Genomic DNA, 23,956 nt, shown 5'->3' on the forward strand with positions numbered 1-23,956 from the left:
CATGTATTCAGTGCAAGTAGACGACTGAATCTGTTTATTCCCCTGTCAACTGCTGGTATGGGTCCACTGATGAATGACTTGATGTGTATTTTGTCCAGTGTATCCAATAGATCAGTGTAATCCCTCTTCAGAAGTTCTGACTGTTCTCTTTGAATGTCATTAAATCCTGCATGCACAATAATCTGTGAGATTTTGGGGTTTTCCAATATGATTTTGGCTAGTTTATGGTTGATATCACTAACCATTCCATATGGGAAGATGCATGTTTTGATCTTCTTACCGGTTATATCCTTGATGATTGAGTCTCCTATAATCAGAGTGTCTGGTTCATCTGCTTTCTCTGAGATGGGCCCTTGTTGGACGGTGGCAGACACATGCACAGCCCGCCTCCGTGGCGTCCATCTCTGTCCGTACCGTCTGTCCGGACACATTTCAGGGGTCAGGGGTGCACTGGTGGCCGAGGCATGCGCAGCTCGCCTCCATGGCGACTGGTTGTTCCGTCTCTGTCCGCACTGTCCGTCCGGACGCATCTCGGGGCTCAGGGGTGCATGGGTGGCAGGCGCGTTCGTGGACTCCTGAAGTGGCAGGAACCGGTTCTTCAGTGGCAGGGTTAATTTCAGTAACTTGTTGATTCACTTTGGTATGTTGTTTTGGCTTAGCGCCGACTCTGTGCCAGTGAGACGCAGCTGGAACTGTCTCTCTCTTGTCCAGCTTCGGGAAGGATACAGTGTAACTTTGATCATCTTGCTGTATCTGAGTGAGCTCAGCAAACTCACCCATCGGCACTGTATCCTTTAAGCACATTTTTAAATCCGCATTTAATGTTTGGATGTAAAAAAGTAAAATATTAATCTGAAAAAAGAAAAATTCAATCTGAAAAAAACTAAACAATGTGCTTCAAATATAAAAGTTAGTTAGTTAGTATGATAGTATTTAGATACTACTCAAAGCTTTTGTTGCAAAAGAAACATGATTAGCTGAAATTATACATTTATATGAATCCAGTTCAGCTAGAAGAAGGAAGTAAGAACGATAGTATTTTACTGATATATTGACCCTGGGGGTGAGGCCAAAGATTGTCACTATAAATAGGCTGACACAGGGACAGTCTTCAAACTACCTTAGCATTGTTCTCAATGTACTTTTAGCTTCATCTGCAGAGGTAAGAGGACCTCTTTCCTATGTGGGACCTAGCGGGTCGGTGTGCATTAGGCTTGCATCGGCTTAACATTGATGGCTGATGTTTGGTATGTTTTGTCCACTTTTAGATGAACCTGCTTGTCTGCATTATAACGCTGGGCATCTGTGTGATGCAGGCCCATTCAAACCCATCAAGTAAGCTTTTTAACGATTACCTTCCAAAAACATGGCGCTTTTAATGCATTTTGGTCAATGTTATTATACTGTTGTAGCTGAAGGTTTAGATTCTCCTGAACTTATGTTTTTTCCTTATTAATACTTGTATCTTTAGGTCAAACTTATGGTTTATTTTCTTAATGATCTTCTATCTTAAGGTCAATGTTATGTTTTATTATATTAATGCTCTTGTATCTGAAGGTCTGGGTCGTCCCTATCTTATGGAGTGCTTTGAAGAGGCCAAAAAACTGGTGGATGATGCTTACAAGTACTCGCGAGATGAGTGAGTATGTTGTTGTTGAATCTTATTTTGTCTTGACGAGAATTTGATCAATCACCTTACTGAAAATGATACTCTAACAGGATACTTCCACTATATGCATTCAAGACGGTTTTCCATTTGTCTACTGATTCAACTGGCCTGGCTCCGCCTGCCTAAGTACTTTGGCTCAATTTTCATTTCCCTGCAGTAGTACGTCTGGGCTTGCGGTATATTCGCCGGTTTTTTCTCCGGTCAAATTTTGCCAGTCCAATCAGCGAACAGAGGGAGTGGCTGAGAACAATGATGAGGTTGTGTGCTAGTATCAATTGTAGTCAAACGTTAGCGATTGGTTATGGCAGATCCAGAGTGGCACTGGGCAGATCAAATGGTTTTAAACTCCATCAGACACCCGCCTTCCAGTGAGCAAACATTTGGCAATGGAGAGTGGCCAGACTCTCTGTGCAAATGAAATTGAAGTACGAGAGCCTGGTAGGACCAGGCTATGATTCAACTATAAACACAACAAAAACGGTGATTGATAAGAGAAAATTACCTTTACGTAGCCGTTTTACTTTCCTATTTAACCTAATTAACTTGATGAAAATCATCACGTTAGTACTGCTATGGGTCCCATCGTATCATAACCATGCCCCCCCCCGTTCCCCTCCAGGAGTCTGAGCAGGGTTCGCAGAGAGGTCGTCTCTCCGGCGGACATCCTGCGCCTCATGCAGCAGCCGCGTGGAGCCTCCCGCTCGGCCGTGCGCTCGGCCGACTACATGGACCAGACCCTGCGCCTGCTGCACGACCGCGTCCACCGCGTGCACAAACGCTCACTCAACGCCACAGGTCAGAGCGCACGCGCTATGTTGTTGTCGTTAGTGAGCATGCAGGAGTTTTATTGAGGGCAGGTAAAGTGGCGGAGAGGAGTCGGTGAGGTGTCGGATGAGCTGAATGTGTACACTCATGCATGCACACGCACATTCATATCGACACACATGGGCTTAGTGCATGTGTTACGGGTCCCAGGATTGGGTGCCACGGCAACAATAAAGAAATCTGTAATGTACAGAAAATGGTGAGAAACAATGAAGACACGACTGCTCAGTTCGTCATCCAAGTTGCGTCTGTATTCAAATTCACAAATAAAATACAAACATTTCTCTGAGTGTCTCTTGTTCAGTCTTCAACTGTTTAAGTACATCAAATATTAACTACATCGTACATCGTATTCTAATTCACATTCATGTTATAGCTCGTGCACATTCAATATTCTCCATTAGTCCACTTGACTCTACTTGAGCAACGTACTCATTTACATTCACCTGTTTAAGTGAGTTAAAGCATTAATAATAATCTAGTGCAATAAACAGCATTAATCCACTGTACTTGAATGCAACATGTTGTTGGCAATCATTCTCGATTCACACACACTTAAATAACACACATAAGTATTACTCAGAGAGAGCTAAACGTTTTCAATACAAAGTTAACCAAGATGTGACTGGATGTAACAGTAACATTTTTATCTTTAACCAGTATGCATTAATATAAACATTCTTTCAAACTTGTATATCTGTAACCATGAACCTTTAACATTTATTCATATTCCCATTTGAACTGTAGTGTAAAGGAGACCACAAATAAAACTAATGCCGCTTTTCCACCGCACATGTAGCTCGACTCGACACGACTCGACACGACACGACTTGACACGGTAGCAGCACGGGTGCTTTTCCACCGCAAATAGTACCTCCTGGACGTGGGCGGGGTCGGCTGCGCGAAAGGGCCGTGACGTATTTGTGTACGCGACGCAAACAACACATACGCAACCCACACATGGACAGAACCCACATAACAACAATGGAGGACATCGATCGCATTACTATTATTAGCTGGCATGTTGAAGAAGTTGGAGAAGTGGAACATGTTGGCTGCGGCGCTGCTATGGATGTTACCAGCATGGTTGCCATGTCGCTCTCGTGACTTCGTCACACTCTCTGGCCAATCAGTCGCCGGCCGTCTGCCGACGTCACCTTTTAGCATCGGCTCAGCTCGCTTGGAACCTAGAGCGAGTAGGTACTAGAAAAAGCAGCCACTTCAGGTACCAGATACCATGGTACCGCGGTGGAAACGCAAAAAATGCGAGCTGAGTCGAGTCGTGTCGAGTCGTGTCGAGCTGGTACCATGCAGTGGAAAAGCGGCATAACACTGTGCAAAGTGCTGACAAAAACCCTTACATTTCGCGGAATGCCCGCAAGGCAATACACAGGGTGAACAATAAACCCATAATCGGCGGGAACTGCCGTTTCGCGCCTTCCGGTATTTACCCCTGCCATTGTACTCAACGGCGGTATTTTAAAGTCTTTTAAGTTCGCTAAAAACACAACAAAACATGACCCGAACTTCTTTAACAGTTATACATATAAAGCAAGGCTTTAGAAGGTTGACATTTTATAGTTTGAACCAACTACTGACCTGTAATGTACAGAAAATGGTGAGAAACAATGAAGACACGACTGCTCAGTTCGTCATCCAAGTTGCGTCTGAGGACGCGGGAGGAAGTGCTCCCGTCTGACGACAACCCGGAACGCAACTACTTCAGTGTCAACAGTTCCACCTGGGTGCTGCTTAGATATTAAGTTCCTCTCAACCCTAATTATGAGGAATAAATGAATGTACTGGTCTCATACATTTATAAAAATCGTTTCAAGCCCTTAAATTCAGAGAAAATTACCTTCTGCTAATATAAATCAAATAATCCGTTTTGAGAGTACCACACATGCACACTCACTCTCCCGCTCACTCACTCAAACACATACACACACACACGGACACACACACACTCAATCAATCATTTGAAAACTTACTCACTAAGTCACTCGAGAACACACAAATGTACAACTTTTTTCTGAACCTATGTTTGCTGTTCTCCAGATCTGCTCCCTCGTGAAGACCTGGAGGTTCTCTCCAAGATCTCTGGATGTGCAGCCAGGGTCAGCGATCCGCCCTGCCGCACCATTCAGAACCTGGACAAATACAGGACAGCCACCAGCGTCTGCAACAACATGTAAGAGCGACAATTACACTGTTATATTCCTGTCAGCTTGTCGTGTAGACCAAGTGGCTACAGCGGTTCCCAACCTTTTTTGGGCTATGACCCCATTTTGACATAAAAAAATTCTGCCGACCCCAGAGACTTTTTTTTTTCTAGAATTAGTTGAACATGTTTGTTATACTGTGAACAAATATAGAGTAGCCAGGATAAGTGCACAAATTGACAATTTTCCAAAGATGTCCGATACATATGCAAGGAGGCACATTTTCTGCTGGTCACACAGAAAGTCTCAAAAATCTTTTTATTTAACATCCATGGAAAACGCCAACAGCTCGTTTCTCAGCTTGAAAAACTGCTCCAACACGTGACCTCTCGACAACCACCGTGCCTCTGTGTGAAATAGTACGTTTTCATATTCAGAGCAGTGTCGGCGCAGTGCTGCAAACAGACGCGCGGGCCGAGGATGTGGCTTGAGGTAATTCACCATGGTTACGACCTGTTGCAGTATGTCTGCGATGGGCGCATTTTAGTTTTTTTTTTTTTACTTCTTCCTCCCCGCTTATCGTTTTCACCAATTCGATGGCAGCTGGCAATATTAAAGTCTCAGCAATGCTATGCGGCTTCATATAAGCAATGAGATAGCTCACCGAGATGCTTTCAGGGCCTGTTCACTAGCAGTCATAGCTTTTTTGAAATACACTCGCTGCTTATTCGGCTCTGCAAATTTATTTTCGAAAAAAGCTCTTGGTTTGCCGACATGCTCATTGTTTGTCGTCTCAAATGTCTTGGGTTTGTTCGGCTTCATACTCTCGGCAGACAGGACCTTCCTACATAGCAGACATTTCGGCTTCTCCTCGTTGCCTTCCATCACATTTGTAAATCCATACTGAATGAAACTTTGGTCGTATGTTCTCTGTCTCTTTGGTGTCTGTGCCACAGGACCAGGCAGGCGAAGAAATCTTTCCATTTTGTTTTATACTCTCTGAATGCAAGTTTGTGTTTACATTTTACAAGTTTGAGTGGGAGCTCAAGTAATGTGACTGTGCAGTCACGTGATCGCGGCATTGAAAGATGCGCCAGCTCAGATATTTGCTGCATTTTTTTGAACTAGATTTATATTAGTAGTATAGAAGACAGTTATGTGCGATTATTTGTAGTGTTTTATTTAAAAAACAATAATATATATCTATATAGGCCTATAGATATAGATAATTAAAAAAAAATTAAATCTTTTTTTTTCATTTTTTTTAATCAATTACTAGACATTTCAGGCAACCCCATTTAAATTCTAGACGACCCCACATGGGGTCGGGACCCCAAGGTTGAAAAACGCTGGTTCCAATTATACTTTAATTTTTAAACATTGCATTCAAATATATGCAATGGCAGTTGATTACCACCAACGATATGTGGACGCAAGTGATAAAAAAAAGAGATTGTGAAAACTAGACGTTGAGTCGGTCGACGTGCGTCAACTAATAAAAGATCTTAAGACATCCCCCAACCACAAGTAACATGTGCCCACTTCAATGGAGGGAGAGAGGGAAGTTTCAAAGTAATAGTGTTTCAACATGCTGTCAACAGGGTGAGTCCTCGCCTGGGGGCCTCCAACACCCCCTTCAAGCGCTGGCTCCCCGCTCAGTACGACGAGGGCGTCGCCTTGCCCATCGGCTGGGAGAGAAACCGCCGCTTCAACAACTTCGTTCTCCCTCTGGTATGATGTCGTCAGCCCATGCGGCAGTAAAATCCACGTGAGGCAAATACACACGTCTATCTACAACGGATTGTGTCCGTCCTCCATTAGGTCAGAGAGGTGTCCAACCACATCCTGGCGACGCCAGACGTCGGCGTGGTCAACGACACTGAATTTTCCCACATGACGACCCTGTTCGGCCAGTGGAACGCCCACGACCTCACCTTCACCCCCTTCTCCCCCAGCATCCGCTCCTTCAGCAACGGCCTCAACTGTGACGAGAGCTGCGAGCGCTCTGAGCCCTGCTTCCCCATTCAGGTATGGTCACCGACTGGGTTCCAGTTGGAGCTTTTGTTGTGTAGTACGATCTTTATGTTTAGACAGCGAAGCTGTGGTTTACAATCACCGTCGTCATCTGAGCTCTTCTACACAGATCCCCCGCGACGACCCCCGTTTGCCAACTGGCCCGGACAGCTGCATCCCGTTCTTCCGATCGGCGGCCGTATGTGGAACCGGAAATTCGGCATTCAATTTTGGCGGCGTGGCGAACAAGCGGGAGCAGATCAACACCAAGACGGCGTTCCTGGACCTGGACCAGGTGTACGGCTCGGAGGAGCAGCTGGCGAAGGACCTCCGCGACCTCACGACCGATGCGGGCCTCCTGCGCGTCAACGACAAGTTCAGGGACAACGGCCGGGAGCTGCTGCCGTTCAGCCCCCTGCTGACCAAAATGTGCGCTACACGCCAGAGAGTCACAGACAACAGAAAAGCCCAGGAGGTGCCCTGTTTCCTTTCAGGTTGGCACAAATATGTATATCTTCATGCAACACACACACACACACACACACACACACACACACACACACACACACACACACACACACACACACACACACACACACACACACACACACACACACACACACACACACACACACACGTCTCTTTATATCGCTATACATCTGTCTTTACCTCTGTCTCTTATATTGAAATATATTTATATACAAATAAAAATAGTCTTTCTATCTCTTTATATACACCTCTCACACCATCACTGTCTGTCCATCTTGTTTCTATCTCTATATCATAGCTAGCAAACCGTTTATAGACTCCCGACTAGTGTTGTGTCAATCGATTGTGCACGGCATGTGCCGGTTTCCAGGTGATGTTCGTGTCGATGACAACATTGCCCTGACGTCCCTCCACACCCTGTTCATGCGAGAACACAACCGTCTGGCGCGTGAACTCAAGAAGCTAAACCCGCAGTGGGACGGTGAAACCCTCTACCAAGAGGCTCGTAAAATCATGGGCGCGTACACTCAGGCAAGCCCCACCCCTGCACTTCTTTAGTCATATCCTCTACCCTCACTCAACTCTGATAAATCCTCTACTGACCGTACCACATCTCCTCCTCCTCAACAAGCGTACCTCCTCCTCAATACGTGTACTTCCTCCTCCTCAGGTGTTGGTTTTCAGGGACTACCTGCCCCACATCGTGGGTGACGTGGCCATGTCCAGAGTGCTGGGCTGCTACCCAGGCTACAACCCCAACGTGGACCCCAGCATCGCCAATGTGTTCGCCACCGCCGCCTACCGCTTTGCCCACCTCACCATCCAGCCCTTCCTAGCTCGCCTCGACCAAAACTACCGGGAGAACGCCCACATCCCCAACGTGCCGCTCTTCAAGGCCTTCTTCACCCCCTGGAGGATCGTATTCGAAGGTGAGCGGAGAGGACACAAAGTGCTTGCAAGAAACATGAATTTGGAACATGGTCGTTTTCTTCAATGTTGTTGGTTTGTTATAGGCGGAATCGACCCCCTGATCCGAGGTCTTGCGGGCCGTCCTGCCAAACTGAACGCTAAGAAACCCGTGATGGTGAACGCGTTGCGGGAGAGGCTTTTCCAGTTTGTCATGCACCTGGCTCTGGACCTTGGGTCACTCAACATGCAGAGGGGCCGGGACCACGCCATCCCTGGTACCTATCCTCTAAAAGCCTCTCCTCCTCTCGTCTGCTTCCTCTTTGCTCGCTTGATTCAACTTACCGTTATTCAATTTATGACGCTGCAAAGGCTATGCAATCTGATAGAAATCCACCTCTTTTACTCAACACGCTAGGCTACAACGCGTGGCGCAAGTTCTGTGGGCTGTCCCAGCCCGGCAACCAGGCAGAGCTGGCTCGGGTCCTTAACAACGCGGGCCTGGCGACAAGGCTCCTGCAGCTGTATGGAACACCAAGCAACATCGACGTGTGGCTGGGAGGCGTGGCAGAACCCTTGGTCCAGGGTGGCCGTGTGGGCCCTCTGTTCGCCTGCCTCATCGCCTACCAGTTCAAGAACATCCGCCAGGGAGACAGGTACGCATGCTGACATGTACTGACTGGATTGACGTTAGGGTGCAAAACCGAAAGAAGGGCGACGCGGTTTGATCTAGATAAACTTTGGAGTATGATTGAATATGCAAGTTTGAGTTGAATTAAGAGGCAGGTGATTGAGGAGCAGGTAAAGGGGTAGGGGTCTGTATGTGGAAATCATGGAGACCCACTTCAATACCCAGGCATGATCCATCTCATAACAACATTGAGTTCTGTTTGCCGTGAACAGGTTGTGGTACGAGAATCCGGGCGTGTTCAGCCCCAGCCAGAGGAATGTGCTGCGCACTGCCTCCCTGGCCAGGATCATCTGCGACAACACGGGCATCTCCGGCGTCCCCCTGGACCCCTTCAGCCTCCTCAGCCATAGAAACCATCTGGTCAGCTGCTCCACAGTCCCAAGCATGAGCCTCTTGCCCTGGAGGGAGAGGCCCCACGATTAGGCAGCATCAGGTGAGGATCAGGAATGTGAAAGGCTCGCTTTCAATTCAGAAGAACCTTTAGCGTGCACATTTTATTGAATCCTCAATAGTTTTTAAAAGCTTTGTTTGTTTCTGCAGGCACAAATGAAATTCTTGCAGCCATTGAAGCTGAGGTAATAATTATGAATGTATTTTTTTTATCCAGTGTTGGACAATACACTTATTGATATGTTAAATTCCCATACTTGCCCACATATCCTTCCCCCCTTTCTTTTTAATAAACTGATATGTAAATACTGAGGGGAAAAAGATGACAGATACCGATTTGTATTATCCATTATCCTTATCTTGCCCATGAGCAGGACATCATGGGCAAGATGGAGCCAAAGATGGAAGAGGACAATGAGGTGGTTATGTCTCACATCTCTGTAGGACAAGAAGAATGAGCTAGTTCAGGAATAAGGGTGTGTGATCTTGTGAACAATTATCTGTGTTCCTATTGGTTATTGGAATTATTTACTCCAGCTTTCATTTGCTGTGAAATTGGTCAATGACAATTATATTATAGAAAACGTTAGGCCATGTAATTAAAGTCTGTTTATCCCCCTTTTGCAGATTCACTCATGACGTTTCTTTCATTTTTCATAATCCAACTAGCACCTTGCATAGCTTTAAAATAGTGCAGACCCTGTAGACCGAGCAAGTACCTGAACATCTGACAGGTGATCATGCAGTTCCTCTAACATTACCTTCTGCTTGTATTTTTCCTCCTCTGAAGGTTCCCCAGGGGGCATAAGAGGTGAACCTGGCCCTTGAAAGAAAGATTTCTAATCAATGCAACCCGTTAACTGTCTTTACCTGCCTGACTTGATGGTGAATTTGTGTCGCACCATTCCACAAACCGCTTTTCTCTCAACACCGGGGGCCCGGTATTTTTTTAAGGCAACTGTTACACCATGAAACGTGCAATGAAATTTGTAACAACAACTCTGACAATTGAATTACTTTGTCAGAGTTGGTAAACATTTTTAAACCTTGTTTTGTCTATCCACTAAATTTATTTGCACAAATCAATTCTGTTTGAATCCGATCTATTATTTTTTTAATCTGTATCATATGAAGCGAACCAACTGCTTTCAATAAATAATTCCTGTTGATGGAATTGTTAAATCGAGAAACATTTTTACGGGTTAACGACAACTAGTTCATAGCCAAACTGAGAGCGTCAGTATTAAACCATTCTTTTAACCAAGTGGACGTTTGGCTCGGCCTAGTGGCCATTGATTGAACTGCAATGCTGCAAACGGGCCATGGCTTCAAAGACACGCACAAAAAGAAAATCTTAATAAAATCCATTAATCTTTCACCTCAATCAAATAAAAAAAGGAAGAAAAATCACTGCTTCTCTTTTACATCAGTGTCAGGATGAATATATATCACAATTCTGATTCAAAAGGTTATCTGTATGTAATGGCTTGTTTCCATACGACAGCCAGGGAAGATGCACAGGACATCGCCAACTAACTAGCTGTGTTCGAAATCGTTCCCTATACACTCGTTCCCTATTCCCTATATAGTGTAGGCCTACATGATATAGTGCACTATATGGGGAATTGGGAACGAGAATTCGGACACTACGCTGAACATTTCTAAACGTCATTTGCGTCAGTAAATGCGCCGGGTATTTGTGCGACGCAGACAGATGCGCCCACATCATGTAAACAAACCAGGCACTCACGAGGAAAGCTGGAGGTTGTATTGATGTTGAATGTTACATTTCCTTGTTCAAGTATTTTTTTTTATTAATTTTGAATGTTAAATATTCTATGTTAAATCCTAAATAAATTGTTGACATTTCTAAACGAAAGCCAGAGACTCCATCATTAAATGTATTAGTTTTCGCGGTTATTCAGCTTCTTCTTCTCCGGAAAAACACGACCGCATTGCATTGTGGGAGTAACATGTAGGGAACATCGTCAGAGCCCGTCTACGATTAGAGCCCGTCTACGTCAGAGCCCGTCTCATATTAGACATTCTCTGACATCGTATGTACCCTATTTTAAGTCCACTATATAGTGCCCTATATAGTGGACCACTGAGAATTCGAACACCCTACAAAATGGCGTGCACCCTATTTAGTGCACTACATCCATGATAGGGAACGATTTTGAACACAGCTACGGTTTCTAACTCACTGTTTGATGATTGGTTATCGTTGTATAATGCAATATGTTTGTATGGGTAATCAATACTGTCCCAAATAGCAAATTCCAAAACTGATTTGAATACAACACCAACACTTGGATCAAAACTAGATTGTTGAATGCTGTATGAAACGAGATAAAACAAACACATTGGAACAGTTGATGAAGTTTCTCTATGACATCTTCTGGTAGACACTTAATCTGGGGGCGTTAAGTCCCGCCACTTCGACCTGGGCGGGACTTTACGTCCTACGTCACTCGCTATGGGTGTGCATGTGTGCGCATAGCCGTCACTCGCGATGGGTGTGCAACTGTGCATGTGAGAAAGGTTTTGGCTTTAGTGTCTATGGGTTGGTAATAGCGGTTCTGATGGAAAAGTGGTCTTTTATTTCCATAATCTTTGTTCAGTGAACGCATAAACCCGTTTGTTAGTTAGCAGTTAAACAAAATGCGATCTCTTTGTTTACAGTTACCAACGACCAACTGATGATTGGGGGTTCGATTCCCTAGTGATGCAAGGTTTTTTCTTTCATTTTGGACTGCACACACATCGCGAGTGACGGATACTCGAACAATGTACACACATCACTGTCTTTACAATTTCTTGGCAACCGAAGTTTAAAGATTGTCAAATGGTTAACTCTTGAATCGCATGTACTAAGACCTGATGGGTTAGTGGTCAGAGAACAACTGATTAACGCGGGGATAAGGGGTTCGATTCGAAGCTAGCTTTTTTCATTCATATTGGACTGGATGTTTGTATGCCATTTTGCGTAACTTGTAGTTTATGATGAATAAATGTTACTGGTGTTAAGGTTAGGGTAACGCTAAGGGTAAGACACAGTGTTTTTGCAACACAATATTTCTTACAATAACAAAGTTTAAAGTTTTGATGACTCCAGTAGGAAACTTAAGATACCTAGAGTAATGCGTGAGTGCTCAGCTCACAAAACATCAACAAGTCAGCAGTGTGGTACAGGGTGATCATTTCTGATATACAGTACAAAAGCTGAAACTATTAGCCAGGAGTGGGAAAGATGCAGACGCAGACGTGGGAAGCAATAAGACGCACCAACACACAGTTGCCTGTTGCAAAATGGTTCAGAGTTTAATAGAAATAGTTAGGGTTAGCTGGTATGGCGTTATCTGGTATGGCTATAGTCTAATGTTAGCTTAGTTCGTGTTGTTTCGTCATGTTAATCGCTAGTAATAGTAAGTCATTTGTAGAAATATAGCCTATCATCACAGACTGTAGGAATGTCACCCACCCTCCATCGCGTACGACACTGACGCTCGTAATCTGTAGTGCAAGGGAGTTCGCGCACAGATCCCTGAGACAAACGGCTACGCGCACACATGCAAACCCATAGCGAGTGACGTAGGACGTAAAGTCCCGCCCAGGTCGAAGTGGCGTCGATTTAGAGAGTCCCCTCTCTCTATTCACCTTATTCTTCAACCGTTCTATTTCCCATGATTCATAGCGGGTTCAACTGACTAAACGGTTTTCTATTTCCGGTTAAGTGTTTGTTTACATTGCATGATCCTACAAGCGTCGCTTAAAGCTAGTTATTTTAAGGCTTAAGGAAGTTATTTTACATAACTGTAAAATAACACCGACTATGGGAAGTAGTCGGTGGCTACACACTGCCGATGAAATCTTAAAAGATCATATCAGAGTCCCAAATCCGTCAAAACTGACAGGTTGGGTGGATGAGATGAAACTATGGCCAGGAGTTAGCCATATTGATATAATCAATTATTTTGTCTTTTCTGAGGGTGGAGATCGTGAGGAGATGCGCAATTATAAAAGTACTGAAACAATAAAAAAATGTGCCCGCAAAACGGGCGATCGCGTCAAATGACGCGTCAAATCACGTAGGAAGGTTCTTGAACATTCTAGACTATGAAACCTGCTTAAAACACTCAGTTTACTAGCTAAATTCGATTAAACAATTCAATACAATACAAATATAAAGTAAAAACAAGTGTTATCTAGTGATCCGTTATCTGTATTATGTTTCAAGAACCCTCCTACGTCATTTGACGCGATCGCCCGTTTTGCGGGCAAAACATTTGTCATTTGACGCGAACGGCCGTTTCGCGGGCAAATTTTTTTATTGTTTCGATTAAACAATTAAATACAATACAAATATAAAGTAAAAACAAGTGTTATCGCTATCTATCATAATACAGATAGCGATCCGCTATCTGTATTATGTTATTTCGTCGTTTGGAAACATGTTTTCTGCATCGCGTCGTCTGTTGCCGGGCAGGTTGTCAGGATGTAAACAAACGATGACGTAGGCCGGTACAATTTTCGCCCCCGGTACAATTTTAACGTGACAGCTGCATTCGTAGGCCGCATTTGAAGGACCCTTGGAATTGGGACAGCACTGGCTGCTGGGACTCGAGAAATACGGCCGCCATCTTGGAGTGGTCAACCGGGAGCAGCAACAGCAGCAGAAACAGGATGCCGCGCTGTTGTTCAGCGTATTCCTGCTCAAATCGGCGGACCATCCACAATAGGAATTGGGGGATTACTTTTCACAAGTAAGATTTAACATTACCGTACTATTGGTATAATTGGTATTGAATAATAAAACACGCCAAACCATGTGGCCTTTATCATAGCTACACGTATGACAAAAAACCGCATGAAAATCAGTGGTATTCAGTGAGGTATGATTAATTAAATGCGCTGACAGTTCATTGCTCCAGCCAAACGGATTACACTGAGTGGAGCGGATGACCACTCCAAGATGGCGGCCCCGCGTCTCGTCAGCGCCAGCAGGCGGTAGCATTCGATGCTCCGTCTATCATATAAGATGTCTATGGCTTGAACGGTACGTTTCTAAACTTTCCCTTGGTGAGTGCAATCTTACCTATCAAGGGGTCTAGGTGAGAGGTAGGCTGCTCACCGCAGGACCACAGTCATTGCAGACGAACAGCTCTCTCCGTAACATGCCGCAATGGCACCTCCTCTCCAGGTGATCAGCCCTTTGATTCCCGTCGTTCAGTATCCCCGTAGCCTGGGTATACCCATGCGAGAGGGGTCTGGCTGCAGACATCCACCCACACGCTCCAGACATCCACCCACACGCACTTCCGCTGCAGACAGAAACATCCACCCACACGCCGGAAATTGCGTGCTGGTGGATGTCTGGAGCGCGAGTTGCACATTATTCAACAGCGCCCCCTCGGGTCACACTTTTCGGTGGGTCGCAGAATTCGGTGTCACAACGGGACTCACTGCACGAAGATGTGACGTTCGGCTCAGCTGCACTTGGAGGTTATGGTAGGTGACTATTCAAAACACAGCGATACAATTATAAATGCACGAGACTTGCATTTCTTTACCGATCTATTAGTTTCATTAAGTTTAGATTTTTTCATCAAACAAATAACAGAACGTTACACCAATATGAAGCATTTGTTGTTTTAAAGGCCCACTATGCAACTTCGGGCATTTCTTCGCTGTTTTCTTGGTTTTGGCATGCACATTTCTCTACACAGCGCCCCCTACAGCTTCGTAGTAGATATTTCACAACACTGTCGTAACAACTTGTTGACGACCCTTCCCCATGCACTTCTACGCGAGCCATGTGCATTTGTTTTCAAAGAAGCCGGCGAATGCGTGGAGCCATGTCCGAAGTAGATGTTCATAAAGTGTAGGCAAGGTTATACATTTTTAAAAGGGTGTATTTGTATTGCAATAAACATAAATCCATCCTTTTTTATAGTTGACGGGGAGAATTTATATCCTAGATTATAATTGTTTTATCTTAGGTTGAACAGAACAATCAGTGTAAGAGGTTTGGCCAACATAATAATCTAAATAAACAAGAACCTGGATTCGGGTATTCAGTCTGTATCTGGGGGACGAGACAGACGAACAGCAAAAAACACCCATGGAAACAAAGGTTTTTTATATGGTTGCAACCAAGCAAGCTAGAAACATACAGGGCTCACAACAAAACGGTCGAGAAAACAATTTTTACAGGGCTCACAACAAAATTGTTGAGCAAACACATTTGTACAGAGACTATCAACATCAAGAATACCACGAAGACAAAGTTCACCCAAGGGTACTTTCAATTTCAAAAGCAACACGGCCAAGTCGGCGTCTGATTTGCAGTCTTCTTTTTCTTTCAGTTCACGCTATTCCTGAAAAGCTTGCCCAACGTTTACTCGTGTCTGGCCTCTCTGTCGGTCAGTCTCCCTTTTCTCTTCTTCTGTTCCTCCGACATTGGGTTTCTCTGTCTCTTTTTAGTCGGCTGATCTATGATGAATGTAACAATCCCTTAGTTACTTGTGTTTATATCGAGCCGGTTCCGTGTTTGGGGGTCTGTGCCGTAAAGCAATTCGTTACTTCGCGAGACCCGAGACTCCCGCGAGAGTGGGCGGCGGGTCGCCGGCAGAAACATATTTATTTTCTCCGCCAAGATGCGCAAGGGGGAGTCGAAACAACGAACAATCGAACAAAAATGTATAATAGAACCATCGCAATGACTCTTAGCCTGTTATATTAAGGTAAATCAAGCCAAAAAAGTTGCATAGTTCCCATTTCACTCGTGTCTGATCTCTTTTCTGGTTCATTCTTCTTTTGTTCCACCGACAGTCGCCTCTTGGGTCCCTTATCAGTCGATTGATCCATGATGAATGCAACAATTGCCTCGCAACTGGCTGTTTATATCTAGCCGGTGCCATGTTTGGGTGTGTGTCTGTGCCGTAAAACATTTTCGAAACTACAATCTGACTATATTTTCGAGGATACTTCCGCTGCGTCACATCCGGATTGTGTCGGTCCGAACAGAGCAAGTTGCATGTGCGCTTTTTCACTGGAGAGGCGACATGGGTAAATGACACACCCACCAATCGACCCAGAAATGGATGCAGAACCATCAGCATAACTCTCAACCTGCATACTTAATGTAATTTTGGCTAAAAAAGTTGCATAGTGGGCCTTTAATCCACACTGACGGTGGCAAACGCTAGCTAGGTGTCATTTTTGCAAGATAGGCAAATGTTTTTTGTAAACGTTGTGTAGCCTATAGTCTGTCTTAAACGATTTTACAGATTTGTAGATGTGTTGCGAGTGTAAACGATTTTAAGATTTTGACTTTTGACAGTCATCTGTAGTCCAAAACAGAGTTAAGTTGTGATAAAATAATTAGCACAAATTGAATTGACGCAGCTCGTTTCGCTTTAACTAGAGTTGCACCTATCAGCTGTTGATCTCCGCAGCGATGGCTGAGAAGTGTGATATTATTAAATAGACAAAATCAATCGTTAAATATTCGATCTGCCTGTTTAGTTCATACAATCTGTTTATAACTAAGAGATCATAGCACTTAGTTCAGTTAAAAGGGGTAAAAGAGATGAAAAATGTAATAAAACGGATAAAAGTTAATGAATTACTGTTATGTAATAGCCTACTATCCTGTCTCAGATTCTAAATGTTCAATGTCCCCCAGTCAATAGGGTGCTGGGGCTCAGACAGTTCATAAAACATATAATGACAGAGAGAAACAGATGTAAAGTACAGTATGAGGTAGAAATATATCTCATCATTACTTATATGCCAATAATAGTTAAAGTTGATACTCTGAAGGGACAATAATTGCTGCACACCCCTAATAAATGTTATGTTTTTCTATTTCAGCCTTTTTCGTCTAGACTACAACCACTACTGAATTACCGGCCTTTAAATAGTTTGCTGTGCTGTGAGAATTTATCATCTTTGATCTTAATTTTTTCTACAATTACAACATAAATTGTAAAAAAAATAATCTGTCTTTTGTAGATGCATCACTCGATTTTTAGGGATGATTCAAAGCCAGAAGTCAAACGCTGCACAACTTGCTGCACACTTTTCCACTGCCCCCTATGCCCAACTTTTAAACCAACCGTAAACACGAAGCTTCAGTGCCACCTGGAATCCCACATAAAACATTCCATTACATTTAAAGGTGATATATGTATGCGTGTAGAAAGAATATAAGAATGTATGTGTACATGTCTGTAGACAATATTTATGAATGTTTGTCTGCTTACTTTTATAAGTCACTGACTTATTTTCCTCTATCTTTTGCCTGCATTGATCTTAGACACAAAGATCAATGATAATTTCCCTGAATCTTCCACCATTCAGTCATGACAATAATCTTTTGTAAAGAATGTGCCATCCTCCTAGGGTGATGGTCTTTCATTATTTTAAGTATTTAAAGAGGACAAAATTATTCTGGTGTTCAACTCACTCAGTGTTCAACAGTTTCCGGTCCTCCTCTCTGTAGACAGACTTACCCCCTCCAGTTATGTTTCCCACCACAGTGCCGTTGTTGTCTAATTTGATGTGTTATTATCTGGATGGGCTTGTCTGCAGTCCGGGGTGTAGAACCTTACAGTTCCAAGTCTTAGTTTAAGTAACTAACTGGTTGCAAAAATAATATAATTGAATATAAAATGATTCCAACTTGGTGGCATTTCATTTTCCATTAAACAGGGGCCACTTGACAACATAGTGGCTGGAGTTGCCTGGCTGCGTCAGAATGCAGGTTTGCTCAGGGGGAAGGTGGTCGAGCCCGCATTTCCGAATAAGGACGCAAAAGAACAGCAGGAGCTCCTGGAAAGGATACGTTCTTCAACTGATGAAGAAGAAAAGTATCCCCTGCTCTTCACATTTGATTTTCAGGAAGACATGGAGGTCTTCCTTAACATGGCAGCTGAGGAGGATCTTCGGGTCAACGCCATGTTTCTGGGTCGCTGGGTGGTCGCTGTGTGTGTGTGTGTGTGTGTGTGTGTGTGTGTGTGTGTGTGTGTGTGTGTGTGTGTGTGTGTGTGTGTGTGTGTGTGTGTGTGTGTGTGTGTTGAGGTTCTGAGTTCAGTTATCTGTTGAGTGTTCTTAATAAAGTGTTATAACGTTTACAATGTATAGATTTTTTGTATGACTTTACTTATTCACTTTGGTAACACACAGAGCTAAGTTAAAACACAGACTTGAGTTTGTCGTATTTAAATATGGGCAAATAAGGTGGTCCAGCAGCACAAGGTAAGACAATATTATAGACAATTAGAGCCAGATATTAAATGAATGATGGTTCAGAGTAAGAATTTAGGAATGCAAAAGTGCTAATAACATGATAAATGATGTTCGAATGTAGTCGAACCTTATGATATTAAGACAACAGAATGTAACACAGCTAGACCTAATATAAATATGTCAGAAAAGGTGAAGCTAAAGGGGAATTGTTCTAACTATTCCTGTCCACTCATACATAGTATTTAAAATAATTATTAGCCTCAATCTCTGATGCCCTTCAGCTTTACAATACGAGTATCAGTTTGTGTCCTATCAAATATTAAATTGAGATGATTGCAGTATAACACGGAGGGAATTCTGAATAAGGTGTGTGTATTTACAGAAAGTGAAGAGCCATAAGCTCCAGCTTAAAGGCACCCAGTGCAACTTTATGTAAACATTCAATGAAAAATAAACATTCAATTTCTAGTCTTTTTTACACGTAGTAAGTTTCAATAACTCCATACCATTACATATCGACATTCAAGGAGCAAAGATGAGACGTCGTTGTGTGGTGAGAACTGATAGAAAATCGTAAACAACAACAATCGCCGGTGGGGAGAAGCCATTTTTCCATTGACTGGAAGCCTGCTTTATTTATTGTAGGTTACAAAAAATAAAGAAAATGGCGGCATTGTTGTTATCGATTTTGTATCAGTTCTCACCACACAACGACGTCTCATCTTTGCTGCTTAAATGTCGGTATGTAATGGTATGGAGTTATTGAAACTTACTACGTGTAAAAAAGACTAGAAATTGAATGTTTATTTTTAAGCCTCGAAAGTTGCACTGGGTGCCTTTAAAGTCAACAGCGAGTGTCAGGTCTTCTGTCCAAAACCGGAAGCGTTTATCCGATTTTATAACTTAATTTATTTCGTTAATTTATGTAAACACATTACTTAACGCCCGTTCATTTATGTAAACACATTACGTAACGCCCGATTTTTATTTTATTTTCCGATTTTTATTTTTTATTATCCGATTTCCGGCGTGTGGGTGGATGTTTCCATAGATGTTTCTGTCTGCAGCGGAAGTGCGTGTGGGTGGATGTCTGGAGCGTGTGGGTGGATGTCTGCAGCTAGACTCTCTTGACCCATGCTGCCTTAAGGTACGGCCACACCAAAAGCGTTACCTGCGTACCACGCGTATAAAATCGGCAATTTTTCCATAGGGAAGCATTGGTTTACGCGCGTATGAGGTGCGTACACGCGTATCATGCGTACCAAGCAACATTTTACTCGCTGTAGGGGCGTATGAGGCGCGTATATACGCGCGTATATATACGCGCGCACATATACGCGCGTACATATACGCGCGTACATGTACGCGAGGAGTTCAAAAAATTTAACTTCTTAAGGTGCGAACACACCAAGCGCGTACCTCGCGTACCATGTACGTGCGTAACGCAGCGAAAATGTTGCTTGACCATTTTGTGTCAAAAATGGTCAGATACGCGCGTATCTGACCATTTAAGGAGTCCGAGGATTAAGGAGTCCGAGGAAGGAAACCCAAACGCCGCCGTGTTTGGATGGATGATAGAGCTTGGATCGGGTTAGATTAAATAATCTCGGATATAAATAACAATAATCGGGTTAAATAACTTCACATGGTGTGTCTGGTGTGTTTCCAGCATTCGTAGTGTTGATCAGCAGAGAAATAGTCCGCCAAGACGTTGAGGTTGCTTAGCAATCAGAGACTCTGTCCATGCAAGTGAACGGAGCGTTCACTCTTCGTCATAACTATCAAACCAAACATCCTTCACATTCACCGAGCGAACATTATGAGAGTAAAATGCACATTTCTCGCTAGAAATGTTTCCATAAACGCATTTAATGGCGTAACTATGTTACTATTTCCACTCAGAATAAAGAAAGTTGCCGGCCGTGGCTGCCATGGACATGGCTGCTCTGGAGTCCGAGGTAGGAAACCCAAACGTCGCCGTGTTTGGGTGATAGAGTTTAGATCGGGTTAGATTAAATAATCTCGGATATAAATAACAATAATCGGGTTAAATAACTTCACATGGTGTGTCTGGTGTGTTTCCAGCATTCGTAGTGTTGATCAGCAGAGAAATAGTCCGCCAAGACGTTGAGGTTGCTTAGCAATCAGAGACTCTGTCCATGCAAGTGAACGGAGCGTTCACTCTTCGTCATAACTATCAAACCAAACATCCTTCACATTCACCGAGCGAACATTATGAGAGTAAAATGCACATTTCTCGCTAGAAATGTTTCCATAAACGCATTTAATGGCGTAACTATGTTACTATTTCCACTCAGAATAAAGAAAGTTGCCGGCCGTGGCTGCCATGGACATGGCTGCTCTGGAGTCCGAGGTAGGAAACCCAAACGTCGCCGTGTTTGGGTGATAGAGTTTAGATCGGGTTAGATTAAGTAATCTCGGATATAAATAACAATAATCGGGTTAAATAACTTCACATGGTGTGTCTGGTGTGTTTCCAGCATTCGTAGTGTTGATCAGCAGATATATAGTCCGCCAAGACGTTGAGGTTGCTTTAGTAACCAGAGACTCTGTCCATGCAAGTGAACGGAGCGTTCCCTCTTCGTCATAACTATCAAACCAAACATCCTTCACATTCACCGAGCGAACATTATGAAAGTAAAATGCACATTTCTCGCTAAAAATGTTTCCATAAAAGCATTTAATGGCGTAACTATGTTACTATTTCCACACAGAATAAAGAAAGATGTCGGCCGTATGCTTCTGTCCAAGCTCACTACTCTCTGCCAGTGACGTCGGGTCAAGCTCAACGCTGATTGGCTATTGCGGCGCGTATGAGCATAAAAAGTTCAATTTTTTGAACTCCTCGCGTACATGTACGCGCGTATATGTACGCGCGTATATGTGCGCGCGTATATATACGCGCGTATATGTACGCGCCTCATACGCCCCTACAGCGAGTAAAATGTTGCTTGGTACGCATGATACGCTGTACGCACCTCATACGCGCGTACACCAATGCTTCCCTATGGAAAAATTGCCGATTTTATACGCGTGGTACGCAGGTGACGCGTTTGGTGTGGCCGTACCTTACGTTGTTTCATTTCGCGCTGCGAGGCAGCCTGGATTCCATGGATCCGAATTTCGGATCCATAGAACGGGGAGAGACGGCAAGACGATGTCGACATCTATTCGACACACCCATCTCGTCTTCTTCCTCATCGAATTTCTGTCACTCTACATACGTCATCTGGTATAATTGATACGCTTGGCTATGAACTACGTACAGACTCATATGATAGACATTCGTAGCGCCCAATGAACGGCTCCGGGCAATCGTAAACCACGCCTCAAATACGAGAAAATGAATGTGTGGTTCCCAGACCTCAACTCAATGTAGATTGAGATGAGGTCTGGCGTTAGCCAGGCTAGTATCCCCGTGTATTAGCAAGCAAAAGTTTCCTCATTGAAGTGTCTTGACAGCAAAACGTGTGTCCTTTGGGTTAGGTCCTACATCCAAGTCCCATATGCAGAGAAGCACCTCAAGAAACTCTCAGTTAACTTAAATAAAGCTATGCAAAACGCGTTTAGAAATCAATGCACTTCACAATAAGACCTGGCACACCACTGACCACCAGGAGGCTTCACCTGATATACCAACCCCATAGTTACACATGCTTTGAAATAGAACGTGGAAGAAAATTGTGAAAATCTCACCCCCCCAACCTCAACGGCCATTTGGGGGTGAACTGGAAACCGAAAACTGGAAACTGGTGACGACCACTGTTGAAAAGTGGCCAAGAAAAGGGCACATTTTGTTCTTTCTGTCTGGAGGTCAGTCAATTAATGGAATGTCTGCCCCTCATGAATACAGGCACGTACAAAAGGTTGTTAGCGTAGTGTAAAGGGAAGGTTTTGATATAATGGATGGCGCTGAATGCTGTCATTGAAAACGGTGGTGCTTTATAGAAAGTCTTGGTCCACAAAAGTATCCTGTCACTGTGTAACCTATCTCAAGGGCATCAGACCTTCTGTTGCCAACACTCATAGTCTGCCGAATGACCTCAGTAAGAGAAAGTCATCATGGATTAAGTATTCATCCATCCCTTTCAGTTTCCGCTGTGGATTTTGCATCTTGTATACTTGAATTGCCGTAGTCTAGGTTATTTATGTGTTTCTCTGTGGTGAAAAGCCTCACAGAGTGATTGACATTAGCTCTCTGACTGAGGGCTTCTAAACACCCGCTGTGCTCAAAGTGCAGAACGTACGCCTGTTCTGCTCAAACAACATAATGATGCAGAACCAACATAAGTGGCTTGTGCATCTCTCTCCCTGCAGAGGAATAAACAACACAGAGAGCCCACCGTCCCACAGAGTAAACACTACGGTCGGTGAGTAAGTAGGCTACAATGCGGGTTGAAATGTGTTTCGAAGCCGACAACCGTTTTAGACCACCCTCATTGTCATAACTCAATATAATGCACGGTAGCTGCATAGTCAAGACTGAGACAGAGTAAGCAGCAGAGTGAGAATGGCTAGTTTTTGTACCCTAGGAATGATTAGCTGTGCTTGCTGGAATACACAGACTTTTTGTGAGTACAGGCTTGTGATTCACAACATTTCCAACAGGGGTCAAAGGAATACTGCTTTCACTTACAAAGCAACTGTTCAGACAGGATTTGGCATTGGCAAGGCGCCTCTTTTTATGAAATGCAGCATGAAATAAAAAAGTGACCAAGGACACTTCTACCATATTATTCACCTACCTATTCAACAAAGTATGCAACACTTCATTAATTCTAGTGAAACATGAATTCCTCTGCAGCCGGAAACATGCTAATGACCCTTTAACCAGAGGAGCACTAGACGAGACTAGTCCCATCCAGTAGCTCTTTACATAATGTACCAGCCCCGGTGCTCTGCTGAGCCTTGCAGTTCAGGCTCTACCTCAACCCATCATAACATGTATACAATACATGCATATGTGCATGTGTTTCTACATTGTATTACGTAAAAGCAGATGCTATGCTTATTTTTTCCATTTTTGTGTACTCAAATGATTCGTTAACTTTTGGGGTCAAAAACTCATTGTTGAATGCAAGTCACTTTGGAAACACCTTCAGCTAAATAAATGTACATTTATAGTTAAATATAGTTTTTCAGTACAATTGTCAACGTTACCTACAATATTGAGCATTTGTTTAATATTATTTTGTTTGAATTACATTTACTACTTCTATAATAATTAAAGTTGTAGACACTGATTTAGACTTTTTAATGGTCCAAGGTTGTAGGAATCACTAGGAGCACAGTTGAAAATGAAATAATAATTTGAGGCTACCCCTAATTTGTCCTTTTATAAGGTGAATGTGAAATATGTGGTGGATAAATACATCAGAAAGTGGTGTACTGCCTAGAAGAATGAGTGTTATTATCCTCCTTTTTTGCTGTTTCTCGTCTATCCTGTGACAATGGTGACGTACAAGACAATAAACAAAAAAGGACGTAACATCTTTCGAACCGAGATCTACAAAGTAATAAAATAACTTTTGAAAT

General features: G+C 43.4%; 1 protein-coding gene and 2 long non-coding RNA genes across 3 annotated transcripts in view; 2 read left to right on the forward strand and 1 right to left on the reverse strand.

The window, feature by feature from the left end:
* Window positions 1-15,255, reverse strand: part of LOC132455987 (uncharacterized) — a 44,615-nt gene extending 29,360 nt beyond the window's left edge. Inside the window, exon 1 of the long non-coding RNA XR_009525366.1 lies at window positions 14,280-15,255. This is a non-coding gene — a long non-coding RNA (uncharacterized LOC132455987). The remainder of the gene's footprint in view (window positions 1-14,279) is intronic.
* On the forward strand, window positions 1,081-9,333 carry LOC132455974 (eosinophil peroxidase-like). Its single transcript, XM_060050094.1, has 14 exons — window positions 1,081-1,162; window positions 1,269-1,335; window positions 1,558-1,639; window positions 2,289-2,464; window positions 4,553-4,685; window positions 6,258-6,387; window positions 6,478-6,684; window positions 6,800-7,163; window positions 7,529-7,689; window positions 7,829-8,087; window positions 8,172-8,342; window positions 8,483-8,720; window positions 8,968-9,188; window positions 9,296-9,333. Exons 2-13 carry the CDS (start codon window positions 1,269-1,271, stop codon window positions 9,176-9,178), a joined length of 2,199 nt encoding a protein of 732 aa, XP_059906077.1. The 5' UTR covers window positions 1,081-1,162; the 3' UTR covers window positions 9,179-9,188; window positions 9,296-9,333.
* LOC132455986 (uncharacterized) lies at window positions 9,513-10,409 on the forward strand. The gene is made up of 2 exons (XR_009525365.1): window positions 9,513-9,564; window positions 9,936-10,409. It is a non-coding gene; the product is annotated as an uncharacterized LOC132455986 (long non-coding RNA).
* Window positions 15,256-23,956: the final 8,701 nt, after the last annotated feature.

Source organism: Gadus macrocephalus, chromosome 4 (assembly GCF_031168955.1).
Source record: "Gadus macrocephalus chromosome 4, ASM3116895v1".
NCBI classification, from domain to species: domain Eukaryota; kingdom Metazoa; phylum Chordata; class Actinopteri; order Gadiformes; family Gadidae; genus Gadus; species Gadus macrocephalus.